This window comes from Glycine max, chromosome 9, assembly GCF_000004515.6.
Source record: "Glycine max cultivar Williams 82 chromosome 9, Glycine_max_v4.0, whole genome shotgun sequence".
NCBI lineage: Eukaryota > Viridiplantae > Streptophyta > Magnoliopsida > Fabales > Fabaceae > Glycine > Glycine max.
In genome coordinates, this window is record NC_038245.2 from 34,686,222 (window position 1) to 34,697,933 (window position 11,712).

Below are 11,712 nucleotides of genomic sequence, written 5' to 3' on the forward strand. Positions count from 1 at the left end.
TTTGTCCTCAAAAAAAAACACTAACTTTCCGAAGGAACCTCCTCCGGAGACTTCGGAAGAAGCTTCTTCCGGAAGACAATGGAATTCTTCCGGAAGAAGCTTCTTCCGGAAGTCTTCCGGATGACGTTCTTCCGGAAATTGTCTGTGAGTATTTCCGGAAGACACAAATTATTCTTCCGGAAGAAGGTTCTTCCGGAAGATTAATTGCTGAAGGGCAGTTTCGCTACTTCACTGTTTGCTGGGTGCCCCAGCAATAATGCTGGGTGCATGTAGCAACTCCCTTAGTTCAATAGAACTAGAGAAGGCCCATTCAAATATATTATTATGATTTTGAGGTGGCTTCTAAAATTTGATTCTAGATTAAATAAACTCAAAATAGAGAAGGAAATATCATAAAAAAATACTATATTTTATACCAGCGTGTTGCACAAATCTATATATTTAATATATTTTTTTATTTTTTTAATTAAATTCTTTTGTAAGTATTTTAGTCTGTTTTACTTTTATTTCAGTAGTTTTATTTCTCTTTATATTTCTCCTTTGAATGTATTTTTGTTTCTAAGTTACATAATTGAGATGAGAAAAGTAAAAGAAATTTTACATAGAGATAAAAAAAATAGATATCAATAATATTTATTAAATTTACATTTTTATTTATAAATTTTATTATAGATATTACATCACCATTATTACTTAAAAATAAATAACTCATAATAAAATTCAAATGTCACCAAATAGGCAACAATTATAATATTAATAAAGTTATAATACCTTTGGTATATTTATTTTTTCTCATTCATATTTCCGATATGTGCTAAAAAATTATTCATATTAATTATTATATAATTTTGATAATTTTTTTCGTCATTCTTCTTATTTTTAATGTAATTTTATTTATGTAAATATATATATATATATATATATATATATATATATATATATATTTGAAATATATTGAATACAAATATATAAATTTACAAGTAAGCCATTGATCAAAACTTAGACTTTATAATAGTCGTTGATAAGATATATAATAAGTTTACTTAAAACTTTTACAATGATCAAAATATAAGACTCTATAATAGTCATGATTAAATTTGAGCACATTTAACATGAATGAAGAATTAAATTATTTGGATAAATGTCATTTATTGTGATGATGATGATGAAGGTAACTACTTATATTTAAAATGAAATTAAAATCGTTATTGATAAATAAATTTAAAATAATTTTTTTCAAATTAACTTTTGTAATCTTATTGAGTATAATGTTATATAATATTATATCTATTCCCAGCTTTATTTTGTAGGAAATTTATATTACATAGTAAATTTTTTTTTCAAAATAATAAAAAAACGTAAATAATAATAATAATAATAATAATTTAATAACAGCAAACTAAAAGCTAGACATTAGTAGTAGTAAACATGATAAAAAAATTTATTTTAAAATAATTAAAAACTATATATTTAATAAAAATCACACTATTTCAATAACTTTTTTTAAAAAATAAATGTTTACAAATATATTAAAATACTTATTTATAAACATACACAAGTTAAGTACATGTTAACGTAATATCTATAATGTTAACATAATATCAACAATAGCAAAAACTAACGCTCAACTTTAGATAATTTTATATTATACATTCCTATTTATTATATTTATATTTAAAAAAATTATAATTTTCACATAGGTATTATTTGGGAGAAAATCATAATAAATTTCAATAGACTTGAATATTTTAAAATAAGATCTGTTTAATTAAAATATAATTAATCTTCTTACTCAATTTTAATGAAATTATATTTAATTTTTTTATTAAATATATTAAAAATTAATAATTATATATATATATATATATATTTAAAAAATAATAAATAAAATATAACAAATTTATATTTTAAACAAACCCATGTGTCGCACGGGTTTAAATATAGTATTATGACATTTTATCATTTAACTTAAAAATAAAATATTTTATTTCTCTTCTATCTTATTTTTTTCAGCGGTTCTCTACTACGTATGTGGAAATTATTTTTAAGTTAAATGATAAAGTATGATATTGTTCTTGAATTAAATTTTGAAAAATAAAAGATTCAATAATGTTTTTAGTCCATTTTTTTTTTGTTGAACATTAATGCACACCAATTAGAGTGCTTCTAAAAAAACCAATTAGTATTAACATTCCCCTATATGTATATAATATTTATTTTAATTAATTTAAAATTTTTTATATAATATTTTACTGAATTTAATATTTTAATTAATATAAATTTCTTAAAATATATTTTTACTAAATTTAATATTTTAATTAATATAAAAATTATTTATATAATATATTTATTTATTTCTGTTTTCTCTTCTTACTCATTTAAACACAGACTTGTTTTTATAAAAAAAATTCTTCTTATTTCTATCTTTTTTAAATAATATATATTTAATATATTTTTGCTTTATGTCTATCTTTTTCTAATATTAGTTTATAAAATTTTAGTCAAAACAAGTAACAATTGAAATAAATAAAGGAGTATCATAGTAAGTTCTTATGTTACTCCTTTTATAAAATTCTAAAAAAATAATAACCTAATTCATTAAGAACAATAAAAAGAATTAGATTAGTTAATTTATCATGAATTTTAATTCTATTTTAAAATTATGCATGACATTAAATAATTTAAGATATAGTTATTTTAAAAAAATAATTTTTATGAATATATCTTATTTTATTAATAGTTGAATAAATATATCACCTCCAAGAAAAAAAGAGAATAATCTGACAATTAATTAGGATAAAAAAAATATTCTCTTTTATTTCATATACAAATACAAAGAACGAGACGTAATAATAAATAAATAAAATTTCTTATTAGTAACCTTTCAGCTTATTACATTTTGTTTACCGTCGTTTTCGTTCAGAGAGACAGAACAAATACGAAACGACAGCATGTGGTGGCCGTTCAGCAGAAAAGAGAAAGAGGGTTCTGGATTTTCATCTTCTTCCACTGCCGAGGAAGTTACTGAAGGAATCGATGGCACTGCCCTCACTGCTATTGTTACAGGTTAGTAATTAACTTAATTAATTGGTTTTCTTTCACTAATCGACGTTTCACATTTTCACTTTTGCACTGGTTTAGGGATTAGGTGAGGAATTCATAATGAAAGAGGAGAGAACCCGTAAAAATTAGGTTTAGGTGGGAGAGCCATAATGAACGATGATGGGAAACCTTAGAAAAAGCGGAGACCTGTGAATGCTTGATTTTTTTTTTTTCTTTTCCTCATTTTTTTAAATTTTAAAATTAATTCTAGACTAACAAAAATAGCTAGTGCCTTATACCACTCCATTATCTATTTGAGTAATCTTACTTAATTGTAATTTTTTTTAATGATGTTATTTAAATTGGTTTTATGTATGACTCATTTCGTTGGTGGTCCGGCAAATTTTCTTCGGAAATCAAATATAGTATGACTTTGAACAACCAATGGTTTGCTTGATTGTAATTTAAAAATTTTAAATAATTTCTAAAATAAAAAAAAAATCAAACGTACTACTGCTTACTGTTGTTGTCTGATACGAACTACTACTTCTGGAATGATTTTGTACAAGAATTATTTAAATCAACGCGAACTAATTTCCGTTGTACAATATATATGTTTATTTTTTATATAATTAAAATTTATAATAAATAATTTTTTTTAATATATAAATTATGTTTTAGATTTGTAATGAATAAGTTAATTTGTAATATAAGATTATTTTTAAATATTAACACTTTCTTTCTATAAAAAATGACTGAAATTCAATTTAGGCATAAAAACAAAAGATGATAGATTTTAAGTGATAGACAGTTAAAAATAAATTAAATATGCAAATAAAGATGATAGTTTGTGATGATTAGGGGATCATTTTTTTGGCCAGTTGTGGAGTAATGTTGGAATCAAGGTTTTAAAAAACAGTTCTCGGCCCTCAAGGTTTTTAACTATCTGCAACCGCAGATGGGACTACATCGGCCGCATTTATCCGTGATTTGCTGTAATATCAACAAATACGATGACATTGTAATGTGATATTGATGTTTAAAACCTTGGTTGGAATGCATATTTAAATGAGATAAGATAACGAATATTGAAAAGGTAAACAGTCTAGGGGTCTTATTTTCCAAGCTGTAAGATAGGGATATATATCTATTTATTTGACTGTTCAACGAATTCATGGCATGTGGAATTTAAGATAAATCTACCTTTCCTACTTGCACCGACGTCTGTTAATGCCACTGGCCCACTGATAACCAAGGTAGTATTTGGCTTAGTTTTTATTTAAAATTTTAGAATATAGGAATTTTTAAAAAAGTAGTTTACTTTTTTGTTTTCATAATGAAGGAACATTAAGAAGAAAACAAGCTTTTAAAAATGTTAGCTACTTTTGTTTCCTATTTTCATTTTTTGTTTTCACTTTTTAATTATAAAACTGTCACCTTGTTTTCAATATGTTTTCTGTTTTTAAGAATTTGTACATTGAAAACAACTACTTTTTTCTTTGTTTCTTGTGCAAATCTTTCAAAACAGAAAACAAATTGAAAACAATGTGGAAGTTTTGTAATTAAAAAGTAAAAACAGAAAATGAAAGTAGGAAACAAAAGTGGAAATAAACGCCCTCTTAATTTTAGGAGCATTTTACTTTTACTATTTCATCTCTTATTTGTCACTTGTCAGCTTGTTTTGTTTATACTTTAGCTTTATCATGTCTATTTTGCATTCAGGTTATGAATTCTTTAGAGAATTAATTAAAATACGTTGTTTTAAACATGTTTAATCCTTCTTTTTAATATTTTTCTATATCATTTTACATGCAATCACCTTATATTTACTTTTTCTCAAGCATGGTTAGTATTGTTCTTATAAAACAACCTTAATTGTAACTAATTTTTCAATTCCTAAAGTTTACTTATTCTAAAAGACCTTATAAACTCAAACTTCTAGACAAACAAGAAACTCTATGAAATTTACATTTTTTTACATACATTCACATTAATTTGTGTATTTTGGTTGCTGTTGGACAATGTAATAACAGGGGCATCTAGTGGTATTGGTGCTGAGACTACCCGTGTTCTTGCTATGCGTGGTGTCCATGTAATTATGGGGGTGAAAAATATGAATGCTGCAAAAAATATAAAAGAAACAATACTTAAAGGGATTCCCTCAGCTAAAGTTGATGCTATGGAGTTAGACCTTAGTTCAATGACATCTGTTCGAAAATTTGCATCAGAGTTCATTTCTTCTAGTCTTCCACTAAACATTTTGATGTAAGAGTACAAAGGCTACATTGCCAAAAAAATTCATAGATGTGTTTGTGTTCAATACAGTTGACTGTTACTCTCTCTGCAGATAAATCTTAATTCTGTTCATTCAAGGAAACAATGGAGTAGTAATGGTTTTTGGTTTATTTGTTGCAATTTAAGAAACAATGCAGGAATTTTTGGAACCCCTTTCATGCTGTCTGAAGATAACATCGAACTACAATTTGCCACAAATCATATAGGTATGTAGAAACTATCAAATGTTCCATAACATGAAGTTTTTTGAGCTTTACATAATATTAGTCTTAGGAAAAAAAGAACGAAACATTATGGCAATGAAGTTTCCTTAGAGCGTATGAAATTTGATGTGATTTTTTCTGATCAGATGATTAAGAAAGGGATGGGGTTTCCAGGGTGTAGGGAATATGATGTGAAACTTGTGTGTGTGTGGTAGGAAGGGGTTAAAAATCTTTGATATATGAAATCTATATGTAGTCCTTCTACACTTATGACCTCAACTTATATAAGTGGGAGATAGTTTATATGAAATATCAAATAACTCTTCTAATGTTGGTTGTGGAGATGATCTTAATCCTTTTTTATTTTTTATATCTATATTTAACATATTTCAACAGGTCATTTTCTTTTAACAAATCTGTTATTGGATACTATGAAGAAAACAACACATGAAAGTAAGAAACAAGGAAGAATTGTTAATGTCTCCTCACAGGGTCATCAATTCACCTATCGGGAAGGAATCCTTTTTGATAAACTTAATGATCAATCAAGGTAAGAAGTAGCCAAAATACAAATTAAGTTAAATTATGCTGACAGATTCTTTTATATGAAAGAGGGATTTATCCAGAAACTGCAAAATCTTTGAACAATTATTGAAGAGACTTCAATTTTATAACCATTGGAAATTCAGCTCTAACATTTGTTTAGCAGTGGAAAAGATTAATATTATTGTCAATCATGAGCTTGGGATATTCATTTTTTCGTTGTTCATATGTGTGGCATTAGGTGTCACATTACTATGTAACAATTTGCTGTTACCTATCACTCATAGTGTGTCAGATTAAAGTCTATACACAAAAAAATTTAATGCACCTCGATAAAGCATATATTTTTACTCACAAACCAATGCTGCATTTAAAGTTAAGCATACAGACATTATTCCTGTAGTGTTGCGAAGGATAAGTGTTTTGTATAGTTCATTATGTTTGATTCCTTGTGTACAGTTATCAGGCATTCCGTGCATATGGACAGTCAAAGCTTGCTAACATTTTACATGCCAATGAACTTGCTAGACGTCTTAAGGTATGCTAATATTTTTTTTTTGATCGGCAAGGTTTGCTAATATTTATTGTACTGTATCCTGACTCCTGAGTAAGATGTTATTCTGGTGATAGAGTTTGGTTAATAGTATTTTTTACTACATGTGACTTGTAGTTTTCTTTTTTATTGGCAAATGTTAATTGTTAGTATAGTTAGTTTTTGTTAGTTGGTTATTGATAGCTATTATATGTTTTCATTTATTATATCACATTAATTTCTCTAAACTTTTGGTTGATTACTTAAAATGGATTGGCCTGATGTTTTGAATGTTCTCTTAGTTGTCTTTCAGGTGTCACAATTTGATTAAGAAATGGATATTTCTGAATGAATATGTCTTTTACTATGTTGAGAACTGTTTCTAAGTTTTTTTTAATGCATATTTCAGCGTTGATTCCTATATAAGCAATTCTTTCTTATTGAAACCAATTTGCATCGAATGAGTAGTGATTTGTATACAACTGTATGTCACTATGAGTGTTTTAAAACCTTCTGGACAATTTTGACCCTTAATCAGCCTTTGTTTTGGTCAAGTTGATGACACGTAACAAAAGTGGTAACAAAATTTAACCTGTTAAAAACAAGGTTGAACTGGTTAAATTTGATTTTGCATCCTTTTATTTTTATGAATAATAATTTAAAAAATTAACATCTGAATTCTATAATTCAAGACTTTTAATATAATGTAAATTATGTAATATAATCTGCTTGTTATGTTTAATTTAATATCTTACTATAACAACACCAACAACAATAACCTTATCTCACAAGTAATGTCAGCTACATGAATCACATGACCCCATTAAGTTTGGTCAAAAACTAAATTCTAAAGGATATTGTTCATCATAAGATTCTTTTTTATAATTTTCTGTCCTAATTGGTCTCCTTTCTATTCCTTTTCATTGGAATAAAATTCATGTGATCTATTCTTCTCACTGGTGCCTTCGGTGTCATCTACACAAGTCCAAACTACCCTAAGTGTATTTTTGTTATTTTCTTCTTGATAGGTGCTACCAATATCTCCTTGCATACACTCATTCCATATCTTGTCCTTTCTTGTGTGGTCTCACATCCATCTTACTATGATTTGATAATTTATTTTGTTGTTTGGAAACCAATATTTACTTAAATTTAGTTTAACAAGTGCCAATGATAATTGTGTTCCGTGGAATTGAAGTACCTTGTCAGAAGCTAGCAGGTTGCTTGTTTAGAATTTTCTTGTTTTCTAACAGTATTGTCTTCGGCACACGATAACTACACTCTTGCTAGTTGTGCAGGATATTCTGCGTCCTATCCAATATCTATTAGTTGAATTGTCCATATCTTTTGTGTAGATGACTAACTAGTTTGTAGTTGAGGTTTGTAATCAATACCAATTTGTCAGTCTTTGATCTCTGACTAACTAACCTCTTTCTAGTCCCTTTATGTTGCTAGTTATGTAGAATATGTTGCTTCACTATCTGAACTGTCCTTATCTTTTATGTAGATGGTTAACTAGTTTTTAGGAAAAGTTTGTCATTATCAGTACCAGTTAAATTTTGCCCTTCTTTGATGTTAGTTGGGTTTAGAGCCTACTACCTTTAAGGTTTATGGAAATACTTAAACTTTGTATTCCTTCTACAAACCACAATCATTAGTTATTTTTGTTTAATTTCTCATCTCTCTCTGTTTTGGTGACTTTCCTTATATGTTTAAGTAAAAATCAGCCTCTGGTTTTTCCTCATTAGTTGTCTCTAATATATATGTAATATTACTTGTTTGATGTTGCATGGTGATCAGGAAGATGGGGTAGATATTACTGCTAATTCTCTTCATCCAGGAGCCATTGCCACCAATATCCATCGTTACAATAGTGTATTGACTGGTAACTGCCGCATTGTACTATTAAAAAGAAAACAATGCTTATATGTTACATTAAATAGATAGGCTGTTCTGAATATTGAATTCAAACTCACTGAGCAGGATTAACTCTTTTAGTGTCCTTTGTAAACAATTTCACATGTTCATCTGGAGCCAGCCTTTGTAATATATAGCTTAATTGACTCACCAAATCATGTTGTCTTCAAATTTTATATGGAAGTATTTTTCCATGATGACAATTGTTTAGTTTTATGGGCATTTTTCTGTGTGGTTTATGCAGGACTACCAGGTGTAGTTAAGAAGTTGCTGAGTTATGTAGTTAAAAATGTTCAGCAGGTAAGTTAAAACCAATATGACCTAAATTTCTCCCGCTTTAAACTTCTCACTTTACACACTTCACACTTAGAGAAGCAAAATCCGAATATGGGGGTTCTGTTTAAAAGGGAATTAAAAAAATACCTGTTTATTTAAAACTAAAAAAATTGATTGTGATAAAAATTTGAGTTTTTTTAGTTCCCTTTTTAACTAATGAGAAAAATAGTTCTGTTCTTTTAAAAGAACTTAAACAATTGTTTTCATTTTTTATATATATCTTTTAATAAAAGGTATCTTTCCCCCTAAAACAAATATGCTTTCAACATGTGGTTCTTTTTTATCTTCCCTATTTGCCTTCTCCAACCTTACATCAGGGAGCAGCAACAACTTGCTATGTAGCATTGCACCCACAAGTGAGGGGAATTAGTGGTGAGTATTTTGCAGATAGTAATATTGCCAAAGCAAACTCACAAGGAAGGGACATTGATTTGGCTGAGAAACTCTGGGACTTCAGCATGAATTTGACCAAGTAGAAATGTAGAATACTTGGTGGCAATTGTCAATGCAGATAACATTCATTCTTAGTGAATGAAAAATGTTAGATGATATTAATGCTACTCTGTATTATTTTACTATTTTTAATGAGATGCCTATCTTTTAAGGATTTCAAATCTTACAATTTAGTGGTCCCTATGCAACAAATTTATACTAATATATATGTTTGGCTTTTAACAATAAACTTATTTTGAAGATTATTTTGTTTGAGGCACTGTTGAGCACTTCTCTTGATAAGCCTTCAAAATAATGATGCTCTTTACGTGTTGGGCAATTTTGCTCCCAGCACCTTCATAATTGCTTGCTGCACCTTTTTAAACTTTTGGAAAGGTTATTCTGGAATGTAAAATTACATTTTGCATCAGTATAAATAAAATAGATTTTAATTATGAGTATAAATCAATCAACAATAAGTTATTTTGTAAAGCTTTTTTTAATAAAATTATTATAAAAATTAATAGAAATACCATATATGAAGTTTGCAGTTGGATTAGTTTGCAAAACAAAGTTTAATTATTAGTGAGTATATTGTTTATTCTAAAGATTTTATTTGACATTTACTCTCAGTATGAATAAATCAATCAAAAATTATTTTTGATATGATTTTTAAAATAATTATTAAAAAAATCAGCAAATTAACATGTAATAAAAGTTTGTGATTGAAAATGTAAAAGAGCTTTAACTATCCATGCATATATCATTTATTCACACTAAATTATAAGCTTGAAATCCTTGCAAGATAAGAATCTTGATCATTAAAAATAGTAAATTAATATAGATTAACATGCAGTACTCATAACATTAATGACGTTTATTTCATTCACTAAGTTTGCTATCTGTATTTGCATGGCTAATTGTCACCAAGTATTTCTACTTGATCAAATTCATGCTGAAATCCCAAAGTTTCTTAGCCAAATCAAATTCCCTTGTTTGTGAGCTTTGCTTTGGGGATATTATTATCTACAAAATATTCGCCACTAATTCCCCTCATTTCAGGGTGCAATGCTACATAACATGTTGCTGCTCCCTACAATAAGGTAGAATAAGGTGAAAAAAATCATATGTTAAGAGCTTAAGGGAGTGAATTCAATTAGATTTAAATTTTTTTTTGAGATATTTAATCAAGATTTTTAAATAATAAAAATAAATCTTGTAACATTCAATCAAAACTATTAGGATTTTTTAAGAAATTCATTAAAGTCCGTTGATATTCAATTAAGATTTATTATTACTTAAAAAAATCTTGTAGTATTAAAAAATATATAAATTTTAATAGATTCTTTCTTAAGATGAATTTTAATGGTTTTTATGAGATTTTTTATGAGAAAATACATATTAAATAATTTTACTCAAACCCTTGACATTCTTGAGACTTTCTTTCTTTTTTCAGTAAATTGACATGTTTTTCTTTTCCTATCATACATAATTCCCTGTCTTTTTGTTGAGAGTGAAAGACATTTATAAATTTTTTTACTCTTTAGACTAATGGTCAATATGCCATAGAACGTGTGATATAAGATATTTTTCCAATTCTTTAAATTTAGGGGGCATCTTGCTATGTGTTCATATATATAAATGAATGTGAATATATATGATATAATTTGTATGCAATTATCATGATTCATGATTGAAGGAAAATGATCTTATTATGCTTATAAATATGTCAAGAGAAATTGATTTATTATGTAATAGGTTTATGATTTTTTGTATAAGATGAACTTTATTTAAAGTGTTAGGTGAATAAAATTTGTGAATTTATCAATAACTTTAAATATTTTTTTAAAAATTCACAGAATCCTTTAAATTTTTAAAAATTTATAATGTCCTCTTAAATCTTATGAATTCATATTTTGTAAATTCATTAAAATTTAAATTATATAATCCTAATCATAAAAGTCTTCTAAAAAACTCTTTAAAATAATTACATTCTTACAAAGTCTTTTAAAATTGACAAGATTTTTTTATGTCAAAATAGTCTTTTAAAATCTTAATCTAATACATCCCTCTTAATCTTTTTTAAGGAAAGGATGATTTTTTATCAAGTAATTTATATATAAAAAAATTAAAATGATAATCAATTTTGTTAACATATGAAAAAGAAAAATCTTAAACACGTTTTTTCTGAGTAATTTTTAATTGGTTGATCGTATAATTAGAAATATTTATACTACTCAAAGTATATCAAAATTAAAATCTTTTCAAATTCCCTTTTAAGATTAATTAACAAAATCCCTGACATATATAGTGGGATTTTGATCCAATTGAGAAGTATATATCATGTGAGAAAGTAAATAGGACATATTGGTTTAACTAACCTGTTGGACATTTTTAAGTGAAAATCCGACC

At 26.6% G+C, this 11,712-nt stretch overlaps 1 protein-coding gene across 2 annotated transcripts; it reads left to right on the forward strand.

Annotated features, from left to right (window-relative positions):
* Window positions 1–2,843: 2,843 nt before the first annotated feature.
* On the forward strand, window positions 2,844–9,475 carry LOC100500693 (short-chain dehydrogenase TIC 32, chloroplastic). 2 transcript variants are annotated; one of them, XM_014762131.2, is made up of 8 exons: window positions 2,844–3,066; window positions 5,076–5,307; window positions 5,464–5,543; window positions 5,937–6,090; window positions 6,543–6,621; window positions 8,416–8,500; window positions 8,777–8,832; window positions 9,186–9,475. In XM_014762131.2, exons 1-8 carry the CDS (start codon window positions 2,952–2,954, stop codon window positions 9,342–9,344), a joined length of 960 nt encoding a protein of 319 aa, XP_014617617.1. In that variant the 5' UTR covers window positions 2,844–2,951; the 3' UTR covers window positions 9,345–9,475. The 2 variants fall into 2 exon arrangements, with proteins under 2 accessions (XP_014617617.1, XP_006587287.2); XM_006587224.3 differs by having other exon boundaries at window positions 2,891–3,066; window positions 9,256–9,475.
* The last annotated feature ends 2,237 nt before the right edge of the window (window positions 9,476–11,712 follow it).

Coding starts and splice junctions, on each gene's coding strand:
- LOC100500693 (XM_014762131.2), top strand. CDS start 2,952: ATGTGGTGGCCGTTCAGCAGAAAAGAGAAAGAGGGTTCTGGATTTTCA. Junction 3,067..5,075: donor CCTCACTGCTATTGTTACAG/GTTAGTAATTAA, acceptor ATGTAATAACAG/GGGCATCTAGTGGTATTGGT. Junction 6,622..8,415: donor AACTTGCTAGACGTCTTAAG/GTATGCTAATAT, acceptor CATGGTGATCAG/GAAGATGGGGTAGATATTAC.